The 27675-nt window shown below is 53.9% G+C and overlaps 1 protein-coding gene across 3 annotated transcripts in view; it reads right to left on the bottom strand.

Annotated features, from left to right (window-relative positions):
- Positions 1-27675, bottom strand: part of ADAMTS10 (ADAM metallopeptidase with thrombospondin type 1 motif 10) — a 76740-nt gene that overhangs the window by 11583 nt on the left and 37482 nt on the right. For all 3 annotated transcript variants that reach the window (XM_076359345.1, XM_076359347.1, XM_076359346.1), the window contains exons 4-15: positions 23590-23749; positions 21260-21477; positions 19911-19994; positions 19387-19532; positions 16348-16391; positions 15006-15111; positions 14718-14864; positions 12799-12940; positions 9197-9304; positions 5843-5988; positions 5341-5404; positions 4391-4493 (exon numbers count right to left, since the gene is read on the bottom strand). In XM_076359345.1, the coding sequence (XP_076215460.1) occupies positions 4391-4493; positions 5341-5404; positions 5843-5988; positions 9197-9304; positions 12799-12940; positions 14718-14864; positions 15006-15111; positions 16348-16391; positions 19387-19532; positions 19911-19994; positions 21260-21477; positions 23590-23749 (1468 nt within the window). The remainder of the gene's footprint in view (positions 1-4390; positions 4494-5340; positions 5405-5842; positions 5989-9196; positions 9305-12798; positions 12941-14717; positions 14865-15005; positions 15112-16347; positions 16392-19386; positions 19533-19910; positions 19995-21259; positions 21478-23589; positions 23750-27675) is intronic.

Below are 27675 nucleotides of genomic sequence, written 5' to 3'. Positions count from 1 at the left end.
CTGGACTTGGGGGTCTGTGCATGGAACTGGGACTTGGGGTCCTGTGGTCATGCTGCCACCCAGCTGCTGCTCCACGTGGGACAAATCCCTGCTGGCTCTCCTCGTCTAGCCACTTAGGAAAGGCTTGCAGATGGGGGATTTCTGCCCTTAAAAGAAACAGTCTTATGGAAGAGAAATGGGGAGAGGGAGAATGAAGGAGGAAGGGGGAGAGAGAGGGATGACCTTGCATTGGTATCTGCATCCTAACTGTGGCTGCTCCAGTGAGCCAGCTGGGCCACCTGAGCTCAGGACCAGTCCCCAACACACCCTCCCCACCCTCCCTGGTGACAATTTCCAGGCAGGATTTGCCCTTGGCAGCCAGGTCACCCTCCCAGCGATCAGAGGACAGGGGGGCTAGTATCACTGCCCAGCGACTGTCAGGAGCTGGACTTTCCTGGGCACTCAGCTGGCCAAGAGGTACTCAGGTGGTCTGGGCATCACCTTGTCCTTGTTAAGGTGGTTCCTTAAAAAGGCACCTTTCTAAAGCCCTAGACCGGTGACAACTGTGTGTCCCCACGACAGCAACACTGACCACAGCAACATGGCCGGGGTGCATTTTGGACCCCAGAAAGATCCTTTGAAACAACATGGCACTCCTTGACATTCCTGGAGATGGGAATTAAGGACCGTATTTTCACCAGCAACCAGGATCCAGCCCCTCCCTTCCCAGTGTGTGAATGGTTTGGTGGGAGCTGCGCTTTTTGGGGTGGGAGCCTTAAGCCTGGCAGAGCAAGGCAGTGCTCTGCATCTTCCCCGGCTGGCTCACTGCTCCTCACCAATACCTGCATCCACAGGGCACGAGTGGGATCCTCAGCGCAAGCTCCGTGGGGTGGTTGGCAGCAGAGGGGCAGGAGGGGCTCTGCAGTGCCCATTGTCACCTGCACAAGCTGGGTCCACCACCATGGGAGAAGAGCCCACTTCCACAGAATGAGTGGGACCCCCTCAGCCTGCCCACTGTCCGGTGAATGTTACTAATTGACTGGGAAACGAGCAGCAGACAAGACCATACAACCCCGAAGAGCACAGGGTCTGCCATAAACACTGTGCAGATCCCCAGCCCCCTGCCCCCAGAGACGCAACCCCCCCCGGGCCATGCATCGGCCCACAGAGAGCTGCCCGCCCTTCGCTTTGGGCTGAGTAGCCCAAGGTCAGCAACAGCCGGGTCTGCTGCAGGTACTCCTTTTAATCTTTAATATAGCTATAAGAATAGAATAGAATAGAATAGAATAGAATAGAATAGAATAGAATAGAATAGAATAGAATAGAATATTTTCAGTTGGCTACGCAGTGCCTCAGAGGATGTTTTATTCCTCCTGCCTGCCCTGTCCCATAGAGGAATTAAAGTGCATTACAATTTATGATGAGCAATCTCCTGTTTTCTGCTAGCCCCTGCTCCTCCCCATCCCTCTCCCAGCCCTGTGAGCCGCTCCACTCTCCCTTGGCTCTTGCATCCGCCAAGAGCAAAATGAATAACTAAGCGAATAAAGCAAAATAAACAAACAATTAAAGCCGCATTCCACGAGGTATCTGCTGACTGTTGAGCTCCGAAAGGCTGAGCTCAGCACTTCTCACTGGGGCTGTGTCTTGCGATCCTGGGGTCTGGGCTCCAGGACCGTTATAAATCACCACCAGGAAAACACGCCGTACTGGCCTCATGCAAAACCCGACCTCAACTTGCCAGTGACCTGGCGGCTGGCGTCAGGCTTTCAGCGGGTGGCTCCTTCCCTTCCCAAATTCCCTGTGGGACCGGTGCCCGCCCCCATCCAAGCCAGTGGGGTACTCCTTGTCTTCAGGGTAGGGTTGCTCCATGCCCAGGACATTTCCCTGAACCGATGTGGGGCCAGTGTCTGATGGGCAAACGGCAGAAGCACCCCTGCACCGCCGCACCTCTCGGCAAGGGAGCGGCTCAAGGGTGCAGTGCCAAAGGCAGCGGCTGAGCCGAGCAGGGGAAGAGGCTCAGCAGAGGGCCAGGTGGTGAACAGCTCCCAAAGCAGGGACACGTGCCCAAAAGCAACCTGAAGACCAGACATGCTACCAGCTGGAGGGCAGAATGCCTGGGGATGAGGCTGCTTGTGCCAGTGGGGAGGGACTGACACTCGCCACCCCAGAGCTCTCTGGGCACCACTGGAAGAGGCCAAGAGGGAGTGAGGGAGATGATGGCCAGCCCTCATTGCCTCTCCGATGCTGGGGTAGGGATGCCTGCTAGCACAGGGGCTGCAGGGGAAAAACATGGGTCCTGAGAGCAAAACACCCATGGCAAGGGGAAGACAAGAGGAAACCGTTCCCTGGGGGTCTCATCTATGACATGGAGAGTGTGGAGGTGCAAGGGATGCTCCCTACCTCCCCCACAGATGTACCTCTGACATCCAAATGACACCAAGTATCACAAAACCCTGCAGGCAAGTGAAGATGCAAGTACTCGTGCTGCTGAAGTCATAGTCATAGAATCATAGGGGGGTTGGGGTTGGAAGGGACCTTCAAAGACCATCTAGTCCAACCCCCCTTGCCATGGGCAGGGACATCTTCCACTAGGTCAGGTTGCACAAAGCCCTGTCCAACCTGACCTTGACCACTTCCAGGAATGAGGCATCCACAGCCTCTCTGGGCAACCTGTTCCAGTGCCTCACCACCCTCATCATACACCGTTTCTTCCTTATGTCCACGCTAAGCCTACCCTCTTTCCGTTTAAGACTGTTGCCCCTTGTCCTGTCACTACAGGCCTTGGTCAAAAGTCTCTCTCAGTCTTTCTTATAAGCCTCTGTTATGTATTGAACGGCTGCAATCAGGTCTCCCCAATCCTGACAGAGCACCCAGACTCAGGCAAAGAAGGTCGTAGATGGAGTGGAACAGTGACGACACCTTACCACCTCCACGGTCCCAACTGATCTGAGGAGCCAGTGTGGACAGCCCATGCCATGAAGAGCTGATCCTGCTAATCCCGGCTGACAGCTCCCAGGCAGGTGGGTGTCAGCACACAGGGTTTCTCGAGAGCTGGGAGACGGGTGCCCTCCCAGCCAGGGGCTTGGCTCCCAGAACAGGCTGAGGAGCTGCAGCTTCCAGCACCTTTCTACTCATGTGAACGTGCTTCAGTTTCCCTACCTGGGCCACCGCAGAGGAAGACAGTGATACCCTTTGACACTGAATAAACAAAACATAACTGCTCTTCGTGGAGGAGCATGGTCCTCCATGAGCCAAAACATGGCTCCCCATCACCATTACCCACAGCCAACATGGAGAGCTGAGACAGGGAGCTCCCAGATCCCTTCAAGACATGATCGTGCCAATGCTCACAGCCTCCTGGGAAGGGGACAGGTTTCATCACCTTATTTTATGGAAGAGGAAGCTGAAGCAGAGAAAGACGAAGGGGCTTTTTTTGAAAGCCAAAGCAAAACCCCATGTCAGAGCCAGATTACAATTCAAGGGCTGATGTTCAACTGGCCAACTGTGCCCTGGACTCAAACCACTGGGCCATGCCTGGGGAAGAGAGAGGTCTGAGCACGGGCAGATCCAGCCTGCGGGGCTGTCTTCCACCTTGGCATCCATTGGGGTCTTTGTGTGACTTACTGCTTTGCAATTTTATTACTTTTTTATTGATCCATCCCCTGCAGCCTCAGCACATCTGCTCCAGCTGCAGGAGCCCCGCTGGGAGGTGTGCTTATTTACACAGCTGCGAAGGATTTCCCCAGTCAAGTTCATTAACTACATGAAGGAGACGCGCTGTTCTTTCTCATTATTAAGAGATTTCTGCCACAGAGGCCTCCTCCCACCCCCTCTCCTTGCTAGACACTTCTGCAGGACACAGGAGGACAGACCTTGGGAAGACGGGAGCGTTGCTCTTTGGAGGATCCACCGGTTCACCTCCCTTCCGCCCGTGTAGGAACTGGAAGCTTTATCTGCCTGCACAGGGAGGGCTGCCCTGTTTTCTCCCCATCAGGTACCAGACACTAGCAACTCCCTTCTCTCGTTTGTCTTCCTCTTTGCTCACTCAGCAGTTAAGGAAACAGACTCGAGGAAAGAAGTTAAACAGCTCTGATGCTGCTGGAACTGTTTCTAGCAAAGCGACGAAGTTAAAGAGCAATTGCACAGGGGTAAGTGACCCAGGGCACGGCAGGATGGTCGTGGGCCAGCGCCAGGGGCAGCTGCCTGGAGGGATGCACGTCAATCCACAGCCGCGCGAGGGAGAGGCAGCATACCCCAGGGACACAGAGCCGGCAGCCTGCGGGACCTGCCCACCAGACCACTGGGACCACGAGACCTGTCCCTGCAGAGAACGGGGGAGAGCAAAGCCCTGCACGGCCCTGTTCCAGTTCTGCCTGAGCCAAGGGATGCTCAGCCCAGCCCCAGCACTAACCTCCACGGTACGTCTTCCAGGTGTAGTACTTCCCTCGGAAGGGGACGTTATCAAATTCGGCACACTGCAGCTCTCGGAAGTCCTGGGAGCCCGGCGGGCAGTCCTGCGGCCACACAGCCAGCGATCAGCACGTTGGTGGGAGCAGCCTGCCTTATCTGCTAGGAGGGCAGGAGCTGCTACAGGCCTCCCAGCTGCGACTAACACGAGCCCTTCTAGGAGATGGACAACTGGACGCTGTTGCAGTATGGCAGAAGCATCTTTCCTGCAAAGCTAAATGCTATTTGAAGACTAATGGCATGAGCCGTAGGGCCCCAGCTGGTCTGTCTGCAGATGCAGCACTTGCTTTTGTGAGCAATCCTTTAAAAGCTAGGTGCAAAGCCCAGGAGAATCAATGGGGAGCCATCTGTTTTCCTCACTACCAGCCTGTGGATGTTAAAGCTACCATTTCCCAGGTCCAAAGCTTCACTGAGCTTCCCTGCAGCACAGTTATTTCTCTTTGCTCCCCTTGAGGTTTAACCCCCAGCCCTGGGAAGCAGGTGCTACGGCGTGTTTCGTGAGCCGCTCTCACCTGACCAGGCCTGCACTTGCAGCATATGAGAGGCAACGGTTGTCATGTCAGTGCTGGAAGCCTCTGATCTCTCCGCCTTATCCTCATTATCTTTTTGGGCCCCTTCTTGATACCGAAGCCCTGCAGGTACATACCTCCCACCCGCCCTCTGAGCCAGCTCGCAGCCGGTGCAGGCGTGCATCATCCTGCTCGGCTTTCCCCATTGCAGGATTGCTGCCGGCACAGCATGGCTCACCCCCACCCAGTGCTGCCACCTCCTCCCATGGGTCCCACAGCTGCACGTAACGCCCCGCAGCCATGCTGCAACACAGCGCTGCCTACCCCACCAGCAAAGCCCTGCTAGCTCACCACCGCTCCTCTCCCCGAGCCCACCGGTACTCACGTCAGTGTTGCAGGACCGGTACCGCTTCCGCTCTCCCAGGCAGTACTTCCCTCCGATCGTGGGCCTGCCAAACCGGGAATGAGACGGGAGAACCAGCTCAGGGCAGCGAGCCGCATTTGTGGCAGGCGGCTGCCCCAAGCTTGCAGGAGCACCATGGCTTTTCCCAACCCTGCACTGCTGCAAGGACGGATCCTGCCTGGAGGGGCTATTGCAGAAGTGCAGTCCCCCAGCAGACTTCGCATGCTTAGCTGCAAGCGCACAGTGGAGTTGTCCAAGTGGCTTTGGGTCTGTGGCTGCAGACCCAACACCAAAGGCAAAAGCACCTAGCTGCTGTGAAAGCAGGACATAGGATTTGCGTGTGGGAGCCAAGACCCTCCTGGGAACTGAGCACAGAGCTGCATGGGCACCTGGCTGCTGCCTTCCCCCCTAACCCGAACAGCGATGCCATGCAGCCAGGACAAGGCAGGGCCACGCCAACACAGCCACGTGCACGTACACCTACCGCGGGCTGTCACAGTGGCGAATGGATGATGATACGCCTCCGCCGCATGTCCTGCTGCACTCCCCCCAGGATGACCAGGCTCCCCAGGCACCATCCACGCCCTCCGGTCGGGTGCCGAAAGGCACACACTCCCTCTTGTAGCACCACTGGGGAAAGAGAGAGCTTCAAACACCCTGAGCAGACAGTCTCCCCCTCCCAGGGTGCTCTATTGGACGTGGCAGCCAGTTCAGAGCTGGGATCTGGTTTGACCCCATGAAATCTGAATGCGGAGCTGTTCTGGCCTTGGAGTCAAGTTCTCCGTTGCACAGGGCATTTGCTTCTCCTTAGGCACCCTCTCCTCTGAGTCACAGTGTCACCATTTGTGCATGCTGCGTACTTGGGGTTCTCAGGGATGCTGGGGCTGGTGCCCCCACTCCCTACCCCTGGTGCATCATCCTGTGGGGCAGGTGACCACAGGCAAATGGGTCACATCCCCACTTCTCCTCTAAAGGGGTCCCGGGTGCTGGGTCAATCAGAGTGACACACGTTGCGAACAGGGACATGTCAGAGCACACACCTCACGGCCTGTAAAAGCACATGGCAGTGAGTCCCAGGTGGGACTTGGACGGGAGCTGCTGCTGCTGGGCGGCAGGGCCAGGATCCCTGGGGTCATGGACACCTCCACCGCCAGCTGCTTCCTCCCAGGAGAGAGCGAGTTTTGTATGTGTACTGGGAGCTCAAGCTGTGGTTAATGTGTTAAAATGACCCAATTTGCAGAAGGTTCAGGTTAAAATAAAGTTTTGATTGTAACAACAACATTGTTGTGTCATTGTTTTGCCGAGGATGCCTAAAGAATCAGCCTGTCTCTGTCCTGTTGGTGACAGATGCTCATGCAAACTTGCCTATGAAATATTTCCTCGGACCTGGAAAGCGTCCTGCACCCCCTGGAGTCAACAGTGACGCAAGGAGCGGGACACTGCCAGACCCGCTGCCGTTCTCCGGGCACGGTGCCGGACACCATGCCTCGGGGGCTGAGATAATCCTAGGAAGGAAGAAACCACTGTGCGCTCCTTCCAGGGGCTGATAACCCACCCTGGAGCTGCTGGCACAGCCTCTCCTGGCTCCTGAGCCAGGCTCTCCACGGGCAGCACAGCCGGCAGGGAAAAATGAACCACGGCCTCCCAGGACACTCAGCTAGTGACCTCCTTGCACAGCAGCGCCTTTCCAAAGGTGTGATCCCGTGCAGAGGAGATGCTCTGCAGGCACAGCCTTTCTGGTGTCCCTGCTGATGCTCCAGACTGGAGGTACTGGGGCTGCTGCTTTTGCAGGAAGGACCCAGGAGCCTGCCCAGCCACTGCAAAGCCCTCCACGTGCTCAGGACTCCTGAGAGCATCCATGACGGGCTCTGCCCTTGTGCCCTGGCTGCTGGGAGCAGACCCTGGCGCTCTGTCCTGCAGCCAGCATGGACATGTGCTGGCTGCGAGGCCAGATATGAGTTGGGGGCATGTGGGGAGGGAGGATGCATAATGAAAGGCATCCTCACAGGGTGCGCTGACCACAACCTGCGTAACAAGTGCTTGATTAATGGAAATTAAAAAAAAAAAAAGAGATAAGAAAACCAAAACAGGCAGGGAAGGAGCCAGCAAGACAGAAAACCCGCTGTCTGAGCCGCCAGGCTGCTGGGGGCACCCCTAGGGCAGCAAAAACTGCCACGAGGTCTGGGCCTGAAGTCACCCACTGTGGGTGCTTAGGGTAAGACAGGTGAAGCCATAACAACCACGGAGGATCAGTTAAAAAAAAAAAAATGGAGAATTTGGGAGGAGGAAACAACCAGAGGCCTGGGATGCAGGCACAGCCATCATCCAACAGAGCTTCACCCAGCCTTCCCCCCTCACTGCTTCCCCACTTGGGTGGCAGAGCACAGAAACTCACCCTATCTCTCCTTTAATCTTGAATACCTTAAATAGTTTCTATGCCCTGATCCTTCCCTCTGCTCTCCCCAGCTAGAAAGGGAGGAGCCAGGGTAGACCTCAGAGAGCTGCTCCAGCCAAGGGTTGAGGTCTGAGGGCTCACCCAGCCGGCGAGCGCAGGGGCCACCAGATGGTGAAGGTGTAGAAACTTAATACAAAGGTGCATCTTCTTTCACCCAAGGATATCAAATCACTTCTGAAGCATGAATTAATACAAAAGGATAAACAGAAGCACAGGAAGGTAACTGAGGGTTCAAACTGAGTCAGTATCTTCACTGGGAATAGCTCCCACGAGTCCTGAGGGCTGTGACCGCTTGTCACTTCACTTCTCTTAAGATTTTTGAAGAACCCTGGTTAAAAAACAACTAGTAAGTGGGGGAAAAAGAGATACTTAAAAGTGAGAAAAGCTGGTAAAAAAAGATGACTAGTAGAAAAAAAATTGCCATCGTATATGGTGACTCTCCAATAGCAGGGGTGTTCAGCCCCAGGAGCTGTCTACTCCTTTTCGATCTGATTTCCAGCAGAACTAAGACAACTATTTGCAAAGAATAATGCATTTGTTAAAGCCATCCTTTTTCCTGCACATCAGCTTCTCCAGCTTCTTAAGGATTTGAAATTATTCTTGAATTTCTTGGGAATTATTTTTCCTCTAGTGGAAAAACACACGTCCATTTAATGGAGAATGTCCCAGCCCTGATTCTCCGTTATCCCAATTATCATTCAGTTTGCAAAGGCACTTTGTTTTAACAGTGCTACACGCTCACTTTATATTGACGCAAATGGGTGTAGGAGGTGCAAGGAACGAAGCGATATCATTTTGACAATCAAGTCAAAATTCACTTTCATAATATGTGGTCATGAAAAGTCCTGCCCTCCTCTCTCAGCTGAGTCTGAAAAATGAAGGTTTCATCATATCTAGAACTGCGAGGCAGTTTTTCACAAGTTCCTCTGAAAGCATGTTACAAACCTATTGCCCCTCCTGGGGAAACTGGGGCAAAAAAATCACTTTTCTCAGGACAGCCAGGAGACCTCAGCAGACCTGAGAACAAGATGTTCATCTAAAGCATACACCATAGCTTGACGTCACCTTACTATGCCTCCTAGGCGAGACCAAGAAGCTCGCTGGAGCAGGGACTTCATATTCTGCATTTCCAGCAATATGCATGATGATCTGTACTTTGGGGTGATTACGGGCCCCATGGCTCCTTGGCACATCCCAGCCTCCCTCCACGCTGGCGGTGAGGGTGGGAGTGGCTCCAGGTTCTGGGAGGCAGGGGAGGACAGGCTGGTGGGTGCTCTTAAATCAACTCCGTGCTCACCAATGCAAACAATAATCCTGGTTATTGCTGGAAGAGGGATTCAGCCACTCACTGTCAACTCGCTACGGTGCCCCAGGCTTCCTTACCCCCTTTTCAATGGTGTTGGTTTGGCATATGGTCCCCTCAGCAGCAGGGATGCTGTTGGTTATGCAGCGGTTGCTTTTACTCAGACACCATAACTCACTGCAGACTTCCTGGAAAGAGAGATTTTGGGGGAGAGAGGGGGAGGGAGGAAGAAAGAGACAAAGAAACAAAGCCGAGATTAGGATTCGCTTGTGCTAGGGGCTGCAAGGCTGGGGCAGCAGCACGCTGGTGCGCTTGAGAAGCACCAGCTGGGCTAGGACACAGGGACAGGAGTGTTTTCAGCGTGGTGGGGGGAAAATGAGACAAAATCTTGCAAGGTGTTGCCAGCTGCAGTCACCCCAAGGCCACTGACAGCTCACCCCCTTCTCTGGACTAAGCCTAAGCACTTCTCCTGCGGCTGGAGTTCTCTGGATTTGGAGGTTCCACTGCACTCAGGTGCCAGAGCCGGCTCCCCAGCCAGCCCCGCGCAGCCAAACCTGGTCTTTGTGCCACAGAGGACACATCTCCTCGGACATCTCGGTGAGTCCTGAGCTAATCCCGCTGTGTTCCATCTGACCCCTCTCCCCAGGGCTGAGGGATGTTCTCTTTTTTGGGTCTGTGCAGTGGAGGCCGAGCATAAGGGCCCATTCCTAGCACCTGCCATGAGCATCCCTTCGCCACGTGGGTCCAGATCTGCCACGCGGATCTGGACCTGCCTCTGTGGGAAGCTGGGATTCCCCAGGAGCATCAACACGGCACATCTGTCATTTCCTGCTACAGGAATGCACCGCAGCTCACAGTGTGACTAGCTTGTGTACTGGCAATCTCCAGCCAGCCTAACAGTTGTAAAGGCAAGACTCCTCTGGAAGATTTAGAGCCGTTTTCAGAATAATCAAAATAATGCCAGATACTGAGCTAGCCCTTAAGCAGCTCCAGAAGTGGGTACTTCTGCTCTCTGTCTCTGCTAGGTGCAGCTGGATCCACTGAGTGATACTGGGCTGAGGACTCCAGATCTCTTTCCAGGAGGTTTCCTGAGCCGCAGATCCTGAGCTTCAGCCCATCCTGACCTTTCAGAGCACCAGCAAACAAAAAGCTTCCCTTGGCTGTTCCAGAACCCACCCAAAAGTTAGGTCCATGACAGAGACTCTGCAAAGTTGTCACAGCTGCTAAATCAGAAAGTCCAGGCCCTTTGAACCTGCTCTGCCACAAAATCAACCAGGCTGGACTTCAACACCTGCAAACTGCAAAGCAACACCTAAAATCCAGAGCTGAGTTTCCTGCCAGGTCACCATCCTGCTCCTATTCTTACTGAAACAAGCCTATGGAAAACTTGCTGCTTTTCAGAGAGCAGCTTGCCGTGACTTAGGTTATACTTGAAAGTATTAAACAGGTTCACATTGTCAACGAAGGAAACTGTCTCGAGATGTGAGAGCAGAGCCCCAACAGCCACAGTTGCTGCTAACGCGCTCCCAGCACATGCCGGTGCCATTGCTGGTGCACACCAATGCTGCAGCACGGGCTGAAGGACCCGGCGTGCTCTGCGCTGCATGCTCCGGTGCCGGCACAGCGACTGCCTGGCCTCCTGCCTGCCTCCAGTCAGGTAGCAGCCTGTTCATCACGCCTCCGGGCTTGGTTCAGCCTTCCAGCAAGGCATTCCTCCGCCCCGCCAAGGGCTGTGCTCTAAACAGTAACCGATACCCCCGCAGGATGAACTGACTCAACGACTGGGAATCCTCTGTGCTGGTACCAAGAGGGATGAAAAGACGAACCTGGGATTTCTCTGCTTCCCTCCTGTTCCCGGGGTTGTGATAGCAGAGTGACACAGGGTGAGCCGGCAAAGGAAAATTCTGCGGAGTCTGTATCGAGGACCACAGCTCTGAGATGCAAAGGGATTTTGGTTCCCAACTCCTTCGCCAAAGCCCAGCTGCAGCTGGCTTTAACCAGTGAAAGGAGAAAGTCTCTCCCATCTTCAAAAGGCATCTACCCCTCCATACTGCTCTTGGAGAGCCAAGCATGACTATTGGGAAGTAGGAGCTCCTGTATAGTCTCTTTTCTCTGAGTCACCAAGGGAGAGGACTTCCCAGCTTCAACCAGTGACATCTGTTCGCTCTGTCCTCATCATATCTATTGATCATCCGCTCTGTACTGGCATGGAGGAAGGGATCCTGCCGTGTTTGCGCCATCACCCTGGCGTCTGTTTATATGGGGCACAGGATGGGTGGACTTACACATTTACCCAGATTTATCTGCACACACTTGAGCCCTTACGCCCTTTGGGTTTCTCCCAAACAACACGCAAGACAGGCTGGGCTAGAAGGGTCATCACAAGGACATCTTGTGCTTTTGTGATACTTGTATATATACAGGAAGCGTCTGTCCAAGCTAAAAATTAGCTGGGAAACAGGCATGTAAACGTGGAAAGTTTCCATTCCACTGCCTCTGGCTCAGCTGAGGAGGGGCACAGACCGCAGTCGGTAGCACCTGACATCAGATACCACGACCATGGTATTTGGACCCAGAATTCTCCTGCTGCGGCTCTGGGCATCTCACGAGACTGCTTCTGCCCCATGTCCAGCAGGCTCTGGGCCCCTGGGCCATGTCGAAAGACAGCACTGGACCAGGGAGAGCCAAGCTTTGCCCTTTGTTCACCAAGATGACCTGGTGAGACCACCAGGAGGTGGTTTAGTGTATAACCGTACCAAATAGACGAGCACTCAGAATGATAAACTGGTTCACATCAGGTCACTTCAATGGCAGCATTGGGCTTGGATTTACATGGTTGCAAGAGAAACTAAACCCTGGTCTGATGTGTTTCCTCCTTCACAGCTTTCCAGGGCTTGGACTGGGGTGGGTACACATACACGTATGTTCATCAGACAGCACAGCTGCCCGTGTATCTTACTGCTGGCTCCTCCGTTTTCTCTGGGGGAAAGTGGATGTGTTAAGGAGTTCAATTAGCCCTTTAGTGCAGATGCTTCCCCCCTCGCCACCATGCTCAGATAGTTGGCAATGTCCAGTACGTTAAGAACAGCAAAACGTCAGGCTGAGAACTTTTCTCCTGAAACAACCTTTCCTTTCAGTGGTTTCCTGGATTCAAAGATCAGGGGATGGCAGCATGATGGCGGGAGTAGCTTAGGTGGGCAGCTGTCCCTCAGACAGATCTACAGCACATCAACCCACCTCACCTGGAAGAAAGAATTTTCTCCTCCTAAGTTTGTACGAGCAGCATAATGACATCTAGTAAGGATTATGAAAAATATGTGTGTGTACGAACCCCCACTGAGAGAAGAGTCTGGATGAGGGGACTGCAGCTTGGCTTTCAGCTGCAACCCTTGGGGTCCAGCAGCAGCCAAGGTATCAGACAGAGGCAAGAGATCTCTTCCCAGGGGAATAATCTGACCGAAACTGAGCTGGGGTCAACCTTTGTGGATGGGAAACGACCTCCTCTGTCCTCTCACAGGGAAGCAAGGCAAAAAGCTCACAGGGAATGTGCCAGTGCCCTTCATTTGAAGCAGGACAGCAAAGCGATGTGGGCAGCAGAGGAACGGCCCCATGGCCCCTTTGCCCTTGTAGTCCCCGTCCTCCGCCCCCTGGGAACCGATAGTAAAGCAGGAAGGCTCTCTACCCCGTATTTACACTGGCGAGATTTAACTCCGTACTGGAAACGGCACTGCTCGTCTGCATCGTAGGCCTGTCCTGGAGCCACCGTTGGGTAGATAAAGTCTTGCTTGGGAGGAGCGTTGTTCAGGCATAATCCCATCCCGGAACTGGAAACAAGAGATGAGAATCAGAGCTCAGAAAGGCTTGTAGGAGAGCATCGCGGTGGAGCAGCAGGCACTCCCGGCTCCCCATGGGCTGAGCTCTCACATGCTTGGCTGCCTGGGGGGATAACTCTACCAGCCTCCTCTGGGCAAAACCGGTGCTGAGAAAGTGCTCTGAAGTCTTTCTGTCTGTGCCCTTGGGGCTGGGAAGCACATGCTTGTTCCTAGGTAACTCTACAAGTTTTAATCTGAGGGTTTTGCAGGCTATCACCAGCCGCTGGTTGTCCTGACGGGTGCCAGGTCCAGCAGACAGCGCGTGGCAGTGTGCAGGCAGGCACGCGTCCAGGACCCCCAGGGTGGCGGGTAGGCAGAGGGGCTGCCCTCCCACCCCATGGCTGCAGAGCCCCAGCTGAGAGCAACCGGAGGTGCCGAGCGCGGAGAGCCCCTGCTCTCCAAGCCCGTCCTTCTGCATGCCAGAGCTTTGTAGGAGCGTCCAAATTTTGCAAGAAACACGCCTTTCCCTCCCCGTTCCTTGCTGCTTTCTGAGCTCTCCCTAAATCAAGGCCCCTGTCACCACTCCCCCAGGCCTGTGTCTCGGGGTCTTGCACATACCATGGCCCCATCCCGGCAGAGGCTTCTGGGGCCGTGCTCAGGCGGGGGCGGCCAGCACAAACCGTGGAGAGGGCCGACATGAACTCGCCGTCCTCTGCCAGCCCCACTGGGACCTCGGGGTTACCTGAGGACAAGGCAGCCTCTGCCATGGCACTTTCCCGGCGCTGTCCGTGCAACATGCCTTGCTGCGGTGCACGTCCAGGGTTGAAGAGGGAGGGGGACAGGTTTTGCTGCAGCCAAACGTAAGCTGCCAGATGTGGGATTTGGTGATGAGCCATGCAGTTTGGCCAAGCTTTGTGGGACAGCGGGGCAGGCGGCAGCCCCTCGGGGAGGCTTGCCTTCGCTTCCCCTCTCGCAGCGTTACAATAACAGTGTCTCCAGTAGAGGTCTGGTATTCAGACTCCCCAGGGACTTCCCACCACAGTGATCCCACACACTTGCTTCTTCCAGTTGTGACTCAAGTCCTACCCAGTCCTTCCATTAGGTAGTGCCCATATCCTACCAAAAACCCCACCAAAATTGATCCTGACTGCTCATTTTGTGATAGAAACTCTGGGGGCTGCCTGAACCCTGGACGAGAAGCTCTTTCGGGCTGCAGAGGCATGACTCAGGCAAGGTGACAATATTGGAACTCTGGGACTTAGGAGCCTAAATCCCTTCTCCGAATCCTAAAGGTGCTTTGGAAAAAAACCAAAAACCTTTCTCCTACGTTGCTTGTTCACCACTGAAAACTCTCCTCCTTAGTGTCTGGAGAAGCTGCCTAGACCATGCAGACAGTCCTGTCTCCAGATCCTCCTTCCCCAGGACACCAACCCTTCCCTGCAGTTCCTGGCTGAACTTCAGAAACATCCAAATGCCTCCAGAAGCTACTGATACATTTGTGAAGTTTGTGGAAGTGGGGAACCTAAATAAAGGTCTCACAGCTGCAAGGTAAATGGGGTTAGTATCTTTAGCAGGCAAGCAAACCATGGGAAAGTCTAAAGGAAGGGAGGAAAGCACATGCCTCTTGGGACAGGATGAGGTGCTGGGAGACAAGACAGAAGGTGCATGGGCTGTGTGCTTTGGGGGCTTTTCTTTGGCTTTACCCACTCCTCACAACTGACTGTGAGAGGTTGGAGGTGTGTACTGGTTGTGAGGTAGAAGGAAGGGCAAGGTGAGATGGATTCCTTACTCCAGGAAGCTGGTGATGTAATCCCTGCTGCACGTGGACCATACAAACGGGTTGGTCTTCATGGTGATGTGAGCAGCCATGAGCTTGGCCGTTTCTTGCCCACGGGAGCCACAGCTGTTGCCGACCCCATCATGATTCATGCCAAACCTAGAAGGCATCACCAAGGCAATAGAGAGATGATCAGCTGCTGCATTTTTGACACATTCAGCTCCTGTTGGCAGCCACAAACCAACAGGGGCCCTTCCCTGTGATGGCCACTCCCAGGGACTCTTCTGGCATGGTACTCACGTGTGGCCGATCTCGTGGGCAATGGTGAAGGCTGTGGCCAGGCCAATGTCCTCGTTGATGCTGCAGCTTCGTTCTCGTTCGCACATCCCACCGACGGGGGCCAGGCCTAGGGAAGCCAGACAGAGCCGTCACATAGGGTCACAGCACAAAGCATCTGTAGGGGACGTGGGTGGTATTTGGGGACCAAAACTGATGTGCTTCACACTCACTAACACTGAGCATAGCCTGCTGTCAATAACAAGTTTCTTCCCACCGGTTGCACTGGGCTTTGGGATGGACCCATGGCTCTTATGGGCAGTGGGCATATGGTCACTCAGCACTGTCAACTAAATTAACAATGACAGGCTCGGAAATGCTAAGAATGGGTCAAAATCCTCTGAATTTCATATCCAAACCCCAGACTGTGCAGAGGGGGAGCAGTCCCTGCCACAACACTAGCACTGCTGGTAGGGGAACGTGCGATCAACTGCATCAGCACTTGGGCATCCGAAGTCAGCCAGGGCAGCCTGGACAACCGAGTAAGCCAGGATCCAACCTGACATCCACGCTTGGTTCTGACACCCACCATGATCAGGAATCCAGCCTGACTCCATCTGGAGGGCTGAATCATGCAGAAATCCCCCCTGATCAGCGGATTCCCCAACCCTCTGCCCATACACTGTCCCACCACTGCAGGCTGTGCCCGCTGCACCAAGCCGGGGAAGGAAGAGTCTCTGTTAAAGGAACGAATCAAGCCATCACGGCACCTCCAGCCTCAACCTCCCTCCCAGGCACCTCATCTGCAGCTGCATCAGGTCAGAGATCCACCAACTTTTCCTTTTTAACTGCAGTGATTCAGAGCAGTAATCCCTCCCTGACTGCTTAGTCTAGACCAGGGCAAGACAAATTAGGAGCTACAGCCAGAGAGAGCTGCAGGGTCTGTCTGCGTCTAACAGTTTAAATAAAGAACTCCCTTTATAGTCATCACAAAAAAGTCTTATTTCTCTCTCCTAAGCCAGGAATACACCACTAGGCTATGGACCAGCCCTAGATGTGAGCGGTTCTTAATCATCAGGCTGGACCTGACCCAGGGATATAACGGAGAAGCGTTCCAGAGCCCATCCGTCCTCCGAGTTGCTGCTTGTAGTGTTTACAGAAGTAAGGAGGCTACACAGTTGAGCGGGCTGGAAACCACTGGCCTGTTCCTGGCTCTGCTGCCGGTGCTTGCGGTAGCGCTGGGTGAGCACTTCCCCTCAGCCTGCTCACTAGGAAAGGGGGATGGCACAGCCCGCTCTTGCCACGCTCCCAAAGATGCGTGTGCTGGTGAGAAGTGCTGCCGAAGGGGCAGCAAAATCCTACCTACCCAGGGTGCCACACGGTTTATTCTTGTAGATGCAAATGTCGTATCTGCAAAGAAGAGAAGGCAGCGTTAAGAACAGTTACAATTTCGGTGGCTCCAAAATAGCGCATCTCCATTTTACTGATGCGTTCAACATCCAAAACACTTCAAAACAGCCCATGGCTCATGCAACACTTCTGGAATGGAAAGTACCAACTGTAACAGGTAAGACACCTCTGATTTGTATTGTACAACACTCACTTTCCCCAGGTCGAGACTCACTGTGGATTTTTAACAATAGCTCCTGTCCCTTAACTATGGGGCAGTGCTGAGCAGGGTCAGAAGTTTGGTTTTGATGAAACGTGGTAAATCAGCAGGGACAATGCTATTCCAGCCTTGAAGCTCTTTGGGTTTGGGTGAGGGGTCCAGCTCTGCTCACTAGCACCAGTGCACTCCCAGGAGCTGGCCACTTCTCTCCTGGGAGGCATCGGGCTCAAGGATCTGCCCCAGCAGCGCAGGGTGGAAGAGGACAGGGCCAGCCTCCTGTCCGCAAACTCAGGTCCCTCGCAGCAATTCGTATCAATCAAATATGCAATTCTGAATTTTTTTTTAAAAAAATAAGGAAAACATTTCAGTTTGAAAACATGTTCCATTTCAAAACCCACTGTGGTTTCATTAAAATGTTAAAGTGATTTTTTTTTTTTTCAGTTTAGTTCTTTACTGAGAATTTTCCAAACAAATTCAATATGGGTTGATTCAAGATGACTCTTCCCTCTGTTCCTGGCCTTGACTTCCAGCCATTGCATCAAGGAATCGACTGTTTTGACATCGTTAGCCGCGTACAAGGAAAAGCTAAACAAGGACAGCAAATCAAAATCTCCTCCAAATTGAAAGGCAGCACCCTCGCAATGGGACGCGGCAGCAGCTCCAAAAGAGACCAGTTTGGGCCAGAGAGTGAATATTATCATTTAATTGCAGAGATGAACCACATGCCCTCCCTGCCTCTGTTCAAATGCCTTCTCCAGAAGGTGAGACTCCCGTGACATTTGGGTCTTTGCAAAACCGGGGCTGAAAGGGGCAAGGTTAACACTGAAATCTGTGCAGGGTGGGCAGGCGGGGGGACTGGCGGCAGCCGGGCTGGACGCCCCAGAGCCGGGTTGGGGTGTTGCTCCTTAGCCCCGAGGTGCATTGCAACCTGAGTGCGAGCTGGGCTCAGAGCACCGTGGATGCTGATCGCGGTGCGGGTTTGGGGGATACCCGCACGGTGAGCAGGACCATCCGACACCGCTCGCCCCGGCGGCCTCACAGGGACGGGAGTGGGGAGGAAGCAAGCTGATAGCACATGATGGGTTAAGCGTAACGTGTTTCTGGTGATGGCTCCTGTCCCTTTGGCCCCTGGCGCTCTCTGGAAGTGTCCAAACCTCTCACCCCTGGCAGGAAACCAAGAGAGTGAAAAACGTTTGTTGCTTTGTTTTGAGTGAATACCGTTAAAGCCTTCGGAGGCTCTGGTTTGACACGTCCCTGCAAGAGAAAAAAGCCCGCAGCTCAGCAAGATGTTATCGGGAGACGGGGAATTTATTAGAGACGGGGCCGGATGCACTGGTGCTGTCCAAGCCTGGTGCGGCTGGCCCGGCGAATGGCTTTGGGTTAGCTCAAACATCTGGTGGGAGGCCGAAGAACTCGGAGCCAGCATTTGCGTCCCACACGTGTGGCGGGAGGGAAGGAAAAGCAGACACCGCAGCCCCAGGAGGGTGAAAAGCTGGAGCCGAGGGCCTTTCGCTCGCTCCTCCCCTGGTGCTTGCAGGCTCTCATCTCACAAGCTCCCCAGGAGGGATGCACCAGGCAGCTCTCACGAGCTCCCCGGGAGGGATGCACCAGGCCGCACATGGCTCCCGCCGCCAGTGGGAACTGGAGCAGGAGAGCGGCACATGGCGCCAACGAAACCGGCTCCCGCTTGGAGGCTCCCCTCTCCAGAGCTTTCATTTTATGACTTTCTTCCACTACGCAAGAGGAGGAAAACAAGGCACAAACAAATCTTGGGTTTGCCTTTGGCGTCTCCCCAGGCGGCTGCCCCTCTGCCCAAGCAGGGTTTATGCGGCACTGGAGAGCCAGTGTCCTGGGTGCAGCTGGCAGCACCGCCGAAAGCTGCCTCTCAGCGCCCTTCGTCCCCTCTGTCCTTCCAGCTCTCCCTTTGGCATCCTCTGTCCTCCCAGCTGCCCCTCTGTTCCTTCCACTGTCCCCATCATCCTCTCTGCATCTTCTTTCCTTCTGACCATCCATACATCCATCCTTCCAGCCGTCCCTCCCGTACCCTCTGCTGCTCCAGGCTCAAGCATCCACCTATTCTGACGGGGGTTATTTGTCCTGCATGTGAAGGTTCAGACCCCTTCACCCAGCTCTGGGGGTCTAATTCAGCATCCAGGTTAAGCTGCTGACCTAGACTGTTGATACAGGACTGCAGAGACACAGGCAGGGCAGGGCTGCTCTTGTCCTAAGGGAGCTGGGATGAAGTCACTACTTCAAGGGTGTCCATCAGCTACCAAGGAGAGGGTTCAGCCCTACATGTAGGCACCTAAAATGAGGTGAGCCAAATCCCATACTGGCTGGAGGCACTCTGCCACTGTCATGATGCTCAGATCCCACTTGTATCCTCTTCTCCATCTTTCACAGCAGGGGCAGATGGAGCTCTCTGTTTCAGTAGGATGCCCGATACTCCACAACTCCGGGGTGGGTTCTCATACATGCCCAACACCGCTGTACGCACTGCGCCATTGACTTTCGGTGCACAAATACCCATGGCTGCAAACTAAGCTCCTTGAGAGCACAACAAAGACTGAGGGAAGACACTGGAGGACGATAACTATCTGAACTGCAATAATCTGCATCGCTGCAAGGGAACTGGCAAGTGGTCAGCCTGAGGGACAGCCGCTGCCAGGCAGCTTGCGGGGGAGCGCATGGGAAGGAAGCCTTGGATGAACCACTTGGACAGAGATAGAGGACAGCTGCACAGAGGACATCCCCCCCCTGCGAGGACAGCGCTGCCAGGGCTGGTCTCAGCCTTACCTGGTGATCAGCACTGCAGTGTCGTGGTTGGCTATGCCGTTCTCGGGGATAGCGTTCCCATTGCCATTCCTGTTCACAATGGATTTCTGCCACTTGCAGAAGCTGTCCAGGGATTTCCCGGCATGGTGGTTAATCTCCAGTGTAGGCTGGAATGGAAGCAATATGACAGTGTGTTCCCAGGAAAGCTCTGATATGAAGGCACTGCCTATTCCCATGCCAGCAGAGCACTGACACCAGTCCAAATGCCTCCACCTTTTCATGGAGGCCACGGGAAAGCAAGACTTTAGAAGGACTAAAGCTACTTAAACCTCCCTAAAGCCACCTTATAGAAACAGTCCTCAGAGTCCCAGAGGTCTCCTCAGCCCATAGCCTGAACCCAGACCCCAGCTGCCATTGAGAGGATGTGGTGCACCCAGCAGACTGCGCTGGGGGGACGTCCCAGGGGTGACATCCAGGGGGAACACACAGACCCGCAAAGGAAGTGCAGACGCATGACAGAAGTGGCTCAGCAAAGCCCACCTTACCTGATCCTCGGTGAGGAGAATCAGCCGGGTCACCAGGATATTGACAATATTGCCCAGACTCGAGTCCTGGAAAAGTTTGGCAACCTGACCTCCAAGAAACAAGAAAAGACGAGTCTTAAAAATGAGCTCGCTGGCTGGGTGATGGTGCAATCGGCGGGTGAGCTGGCATGTGCTGGGCACCCAGCGGAGGGAAACAGGGCTGCTTCATCAGTGTGGGCTGCAGGGTCTGAACACAATCTTTTCAGAAATCAGAAATGGGTATCGGACTCCACGTTACCACTTGGATTGCAGAGCCTCCTAAACCATGTTCAGACCTCGGTGTCTCCTTCTGGGGAGATTCGAGCAGTGAAGCCGACATCCCACAGCACCTGCTCCTTGCCTGGAGCTCAGGTGGGGAAGCCCCACAGTCCTGGCATTACGCAGCCACGGGGACGAAGCTTTCCTGACTGCCCATCGGCAGGGGACGACACATGGCATCTCTCAGAAATCTGCCGCCACACGATGGGTGTTTTACAGCAGATGAAACGGTTAGAAATGGTATTGTTTTAAAATCTGGCATCTGCTTTAGAAATGCAAACAGAGCAAGCCATGAAAAGAGATCCTGCAGAGGACAGGACAAAGAACCATCACAGAGGGACTTTCAGCGGTTTGATGGATAACTTCCAAGCGTATCTCACCTCACAGGAGGATTCAGCATGGCCAATTCAGGCTGTTAATGCATCTAGCCTGGTATCCTGCTGCCAGCAATGACCCAAATCTGATGCTGCAGAGGAAGCTCCTCTGCAGTAACCCAGAGACATGGGCAGCACAGTATGGAAGAACAAGGGTATTTCTCCCTATCCCTCACGCTGATCAGCCCCCAAGCGTGAGAGCTCACTGTCCTTATGCTTTCCCATGTGTTTCTCAGCTTGGCTGGCCCTATTTGCAATGCTAATTTGAGATGAGAGATGCTGTTCAAAGAAAGGGCTTTGTTCTCCCAGTCCAGATCTGGCCTGTAGCATGGTCAGATGGGCCAGAGTTTACGTCTCCTACAGTGCCTCCCCTATACAACAGAGAGTCCCTGCAGGCTCCAGAGTATCACCGCTCATGAGCAGCAGCAGCGTGTCAGGATTTGTGACCCAAACGTCTTGCTCTGGGGATGGGGAGAAGCCACTGCCATCCTGGAACAGACCTGATTTCCCCACTGTGTTCCCATCCCGCTTGTCTTCTTGCAGGAAAAGCACATGGCACCCTCTGCCAAACCCAGGCATTCGGGGTGACGAACAGGATTTATTCTTGCTTGCTCTCTGCTGCTGGGTGTGTGAGTCCCTGGGGTCCCCCAAGGTTCATGATGTGGTTATAACACTTACAATATTCATGATGGCCAGGATGTACTGCTCTATGTCCCGCCGCCCGTGGTACCCCACCATCATTTTGTCAGCCACCACCAGGGTCTCCACGTAGCGCTCTGTGCTGACGGATCTCTTCAGGGGCAGCTGGCCTCGCTGGCTGTGGTTGCCCGACGGCTTCATAGGGGAGGGCTTCAGCGTCCGCAGCCACCAGTGTCTCCCTTTCCAGGGCTTCTCATCTGAGGAGGGAAAGAGTTTTTTCTGTTGCCCTCCAGCAGCGATTCAGCAGCACACAGAGGTGAGGGGTGCACAGTATGAGCTTGGTTTCAGGGAAGGAAAGGCCATTGCAAGGCTCTTAATGCACCACGTGGGGACGCAGCAAATGCTCCCACCGGCTGGATCTGCTGAGCTCTTCCTACTGCAGCCCAGGGCTGTCCCCGTGTTCCTGCCGGCCCCGCTGGCATCCTGCCTGCCCTCCTGCCCTCCTCCTGCCCAGGCACTGCACGCAGAGGTGTGCGCCCATCCTGCTGCGGCAGCCCCATGCACTTCACTGCCTCTGCACTGCAAGGCCCTGCCCTCGCCTCTGTCGCGGGGAAGAGCGGTGTGGATTTAGAAACTACACAGACATAATCTGAAAATAAAGCCATTGCAGATCATTTCCTCTTTCATTTTCCTGCCAGGACCTGAATTTAGGACTTGGCTTTTCCTCTACAGAAATGGCTGCAGCCTCCAAAGCAGCAGCAGCAGCAGGTTTGTAGGACTTTGCTCCAGGCTTCAAGTGCTACTGAGATGTGACCTTAGAGATGCCCCCAGCAGGGCCATCAGCTCCAAGCCCTCGGCCTGGAGACCACCACAGGACAGGAGAGCCGACTGGGAGATTACAACCGCTCTCCTGCCCTGTCAGGAGAGCCAGCTTAATCCCCCTCCTCTGCTCTGATGCTGGATCATCAAACATCCAGCAAGACTGGGAAGATGGGCAGATCACAGGCGGCCCCACAGCCTACCAGCTCCAGCCCCTCCTGCTGATCAGAGGGAGCTCACGGGGGTGCTCGGGGCCCAGCTGTGCTGGGCAAGTCAGGACAGGTCCAGCCTGCGGGGCGAGGAGACAGGGTGGCTTTGCTGGGGCCAGTTGTGCTGTGGTTGTTCTGAACTGTATTTGGCCTGTGGCTCCCACTGCATGGTCTTTGCTTTCCAAGAAGCAATTAGGAACAGGCTAACTTTTGTCTGGAAGCTGGGGAATGTGGCAAAGAGTCAGCAGAAGGGGAGTCTGCTGGCGCTTTGTCCAACATGACTTAGGGAACTGGGACGGGAGGAGCCGGGCCAGGGAAGCACAGGTTGTCTCCAGAGATGCTGGCAGGTCTGGGGACACTCAGAGCCTGCTCAGAGCAGGCTGGCAGTGCCCCGGTGTCTGCAGAGGCTCCATCCTTTCCAGCAGTGACTCCTCATCTGGTCAAGTGTCACCACTGGGGCACTGGATGAACATCCTGAAGTGACACACAAACCTGCCAGGAGCAACTGGGAACAGCTCTGCTTCTGCATCCACAAGCTCTAACCCATAAAATGCGAGCCGGCCCCTCTGCAGGGATGGCATCTCCTCTCATCCTTATGGAGCCAGGGGAAGCCTCTGTAAACTGAGGGAGCAGCATCCTGTGTGCATGCAACATTTTGGGTCGACGGAGAAACTTTGCACGTTCACAAGAGCCGGGGATTTCAGCCAGGCTCTGGGACACAGACTGACTGCTAGCAAGGACGAGAAGGGCACAGGCATGTGGGGAGAGGCCAGGGCAGACCTGTGTGAGTCCTTTAGGAAGTCAAAGGCCTGTAAGTGTAGAAATGGGGTAGACGTGCAATTACCATTCCCTACAAATGTCTCCCAGAGCCCACCGTGGCTAACCAGATCCCACATCCCACCCTACAAGGCATCTTTCCACCTGGTCTCTAACAGCAGCAGATGTATCTCAATGTGGACACAATCTTCAGTGACTAAAACCCAAAGACAAGTCTCTGCTGAGCATGAGTAAGCTACGATTTCTCAATACCTTGTAAATTGGCCAAATCTGGGAGGGTTTTTCTTAAGAACAATAAGAGGCACTTTTTTCTCTTCTATTCCATGCTCTATTCACAAATGTAAAAGCCCTGCTGCGAAGAAGAGAGTACAAGAGCTTTCCAAAGACCAGGCCACCAGAAATCCTTAACATGAGTAAAAGTAGACACAGAAAACTTTCTTGAATGCAGGAGATAAATTTGGTTCTTTGCCATATAGGGCAGTGTGGACATTCAAAGCCTGGTCTACTGGGACTTTCCCAGCCTGCACTGGGATGGATTGAGGATGTGTTGGTGGGTACAGTTACCTAGCACGCCGCAGGCTGCATCCATGTGTGGGTACTGGAGAGATGATCGCTTGTACACGACGTGGGGGCTGCCCTTGCCCTCGCTCCCTGTGCTGACATTGGCTCCCGGGCTCAGCGGTTCGATGAAATATTCCTCCTCATCTGCGACGATCACCCCATGCTGCAGAAGGAAAGAGAAGGAAGGCAATAAAAGAGGTAGAGAGAGACCTGGGTGACATACTGGTGGCTTCTCGTAATGAGCTTTCTGATGATTAACCACTGAATTTCTGGGGACTGACAAATACTTTTGAGAATGTGAAGGAATCCTTCATTTACGCACAAACATGGAACTATATGAACCTACAGACCAGAGAAAACCGAGCCAGATGGTCGTGGATGCCTTGGGACATCTGTGTTCACTAAAGTCCTCTGGAAATCACAGTCTTCCCTTGCAAAATTATGAATAAGTTGTTTCCTTTTCCACCCACTCAGTCTAACTGAGAGCTGTCTGTGGGATCCTAAATACCATACCTTCAAATAGCAGCACAACTCAGCAGTGAGATCTACCTCCTATACTTTTCATCCTCACCGAAGAACCTTTGAAAGCAGCTCAGGACCATTACCACCAGCTGCAAAACTCAGGCACAGAGCTGCAGAGAGGCGTAGATGCTCAGAGGCTTTTGAGAAACACACTGAATCTTTAAAATCTGAAGTCTGATTAGCAGTGAGGCAACCAGCAGGAGCCACAACCTTTCTCTGCAGCCTGAAACCTGCATTGTGCCCCGTAGGCATCACTGCCCCTTTTAAACCTCTGACTGGCCACTTCAGTCAGATGATCTTGTTTCTGCTCCCTTATTTGGTTTTTGTTGTTCTCCCTTATTTTATTGTTTGACTGAACGAATCTCAGCTGTGAGCCCAGACTTTGCTCTCTGCGAGTGGACCCACTTGTGAGACAGTGATGACTGGGCAGGAGCAGACCCCAGCAGGATGAGCAGCCAAATGCCCCAGGTGCTGGCAAGGTCTCTCCTCTGCAGCTGGTCCTATCCTCACAGCAAGCTTTCCCTCTACCTAAAAGGTCTGAGCAACCTAAAAAGTTTCTGGCTGCCCAACATGATATAAGTAGAAGGTCCATCACCGTAACAACTCCTGGCACTGAATCTCACCTAACTCCACGAAACGTGGGTGTGCTATCAGCTGAACTTTACCAGCAAGCAACCGAGGCACAGAAACATGCCTGACATTGCTCAAGCAGGACGAGAAGTATCCCAAAAGCCTAAGACCCATGTTACCTGGCTGTCCTCCCACTCCCTGTGTGCAAGCATAGCTCTGGGTGCAGAGACACCCCCATTCTGCCATCAGTTCTGCATCGGTGCTGTCCTTTGGATGTCACAGCACTTTACCAGCTCCCCTCTATGCAAGGGGAACAGGAGCCCTGATCTGCCATGACGGGGAGTGGGGAAGCAGGTCTCTGTAAAACATCTTGAGGTCCTTGCATGTAAGGCACCACCTGCATAACAGCATTACTGCTGAGCGTTCGTGGGGGAGAGCCTCTCTGGGGTGGATGCTGCCTCCATAATAGGTCTCTCCCCCTCTCCTTCCCTGCCATGAAAGCTGAATTGGGGCAGTGTGTGCACAGTGAAGTCCCCATCTCCAGAGTGCTGGGGGATTTCCTCCTGCACCAGGCTCTGTTGCTCTTGGCTCACCTCCACCTTTTCAAACACAAGTGAGGTACTGTGAGGTTAGCCTGGCGAGGGCTCCGGCGGAAAGCCGAGTGTCGGCCTGCAAAGCCAGCTGGCTGCCGGCTTTGTGGGACGGGGAGAAGGAGGTCACCACCGGCTTGGGGCAGAGCAGCAGGAGGGGAGAGCACGTCCTGCCCAAAAACCATGTACCACTAGAAAAGGGCTGTTCTTACTTAAACCTGGAGCCTCTGCAGAGCGCGAGAGGCAGGAGGCTCCACCGCTTGCCTGGCATCCTTCAGCAATGAAGCTCGGCCACCACAGGAGACTGAAAACTGCCCCATCACTGACCCCATAGACCAAGCTCTGAGGTCCAGGCGCTGGACGTGACACAAGCCTCTTGAAAGGGGGCGGCAAGAAGCCCTTAGAGAGATCCCTGTGGTTTGTGGGGGAGCTAAACTGGATATCCTGGCTATGATTCACCCAGGTCATCTGCAGAGCAATGATGGTTTATGCTATTAGCTTATGACCACACTTAAGAAAAGCACAGCCACATACTGCAATTCGGCTCTTCCACCTCCTCGTACATACACACGAGCAGCTCGACGTTAGCCTCAGCAGCGGGGCCATCTGCCTTGCTCCGAGCATTTAATGTTCATGCTGACTTCAGGAGGGCTTTTCAGGTGAAAGCACAGTTTCAGCACAGACACACAGGGTTGAAAACCTGGCCTTCAAACTGTCCTTTGATGAGCTCTGACACAAGAGGTAAGAGAGTGGCATTTCTCTCCTGAACTTGTTTTCTGCTCGCTGTGATTTTTTTGATGGTAGCACACGGGTCCTTGGGATCTCGTGCAGCCAGTGGGATGAAACACGGCTTTGCTTAAGACAGGGATTTCAGCTCCTGGCCAGGCTGAGGCAAAGCTGCCCAGGCTGCTCCCTGCAGGCTCCAGCTGCTTCGTGCTTGGCCCTGCTGGCAGCTCACGGCTCTGCGTGTTTTGGAAAATGGACCATTTTGCCCTTTGCTTACAACAACTTAAGCCCGGGTGACTTTCCCCCTGCTCAGCATGAAGCGCAGCGCTGCGTGCTTTCCACGGGAGATGCGTGGGGTGAGCCACATTGCCTGCCTGCCCTCAGGCCGGGGTGACGGTGCACGTGGCCGGGAAGACGAGTTGATGGGAGTGTGCCCAGATATTGGCAGGCCAAAGCTGGGGTGCCATAAGGTGCGAGTCACGTCATGGGTGTTTGAAAACAAAGCGGTTTACAGCAGTACACTTTGCAGACACAGAAATCGCTTAGGGATGCGGGAGTTTGAGGACAGCAGGATGGCTTGGGGCTTGTTACCCGTTCTCACAGCTTTGTGTTGGATGCTTCTGTGGATGCAATCGTCCCTGTCCCTCCTCCTCGTGCACAGCTCAACCCGCAATCAGCACCTGGCCCCTGCTGGTGCCCATTCAACAACACAACACACAACCCCCTTTGCATCAACAGTGAGTCAGGTCTGTGCAAACGTGGGTCACCGTGTGCAGTCCCCCCTTAGCACGTGTCAGCATGAACCTGAACCTTGAGACCTCAGCAACTGGAGACCCTCTTCTGTCCCTACCTGTCCCCTCCAAAGCGGATTGATGCCTGCCTGGAGGGAAGCATGCTGCGGCTGAGGGATGGCACGAGTGGATCAGCTGTTACTGATCAACCAGAGCTCTGCAACAGGTCTTCTCTGGTGGCAAGTACAGCCCCTACTCTGCCAGCTAAAAAGATGCCAGACTCCTCTTGTCCAAATTCCTGACCCTATCATCCTCACTAACCCAGAAGACCTCCTCCCCCTTCCTTGCTGATGTCCGTAGCTCCTGAGGGCAGAAGGACAGAGTTCAGGAAAAGAAGAGGTTGCTGGATGACACTCCGTCCCTCTTTCTGCCTGGCTGCATTTTCCTCCAGACAGCCCCTGGTATCTTTCCAGAGCTAAACAAAGCCTGTGGACTAAATTATCCCAGTACAAGTGCTGCCGGGCTGTTGCTTGCCCTGGACTTGCTGCCCTCTGAATTGAGAAGGTAGGCTAATGCCAGATCCCTTCTGAGCCAGCAGCACCCAGCTCACCCTTCAGTGCTTTTGTGAACACCAGTAAATGGTCTAGGCCTTCAGCAGAGTTCCCGCATCTAAACAAAGGGCTAACTAGGGGACCAAGAGTTTATGCAGCTCTGATTTTTGGCTGTGAGATAGAAACATTAGACTCTATGATATAATAAGTCAGATTCTCATTTCTGTTAATAACCCACAGCACTGTTCTGGCAGTGTAATTTAGCAATAAATCAAACATGAATTCATTCCCATTTGGAAGCTCTTCCACACTGCCAGAATACTGCTAAGAGGTGGGGCTGTAGCATAAATACGAATCTGGCCTACAGAGTCTTTTTCTACATGTTACCCCTCCAAGGGA

This window comes from Aptenodytes patagonicus, chromosome 25 (assembly GCF_965638725.1).
Source record: "Aptenodytes patagonicus chromosome 25, bAptPat1.pri.cur, whole genome shotgun sequence".
NCBI lineage: Eukaryota > Metazoa > Chordata > Aves > Sphenisciformes > Spheniscidae > Aptenodytes > Aptenodytes patagonicus.
The sequence above is the reverse complement of the archived record's forward strand: the minus strand, read 5'-3'. Positions and strand labels throughout refer to the sequence as shown.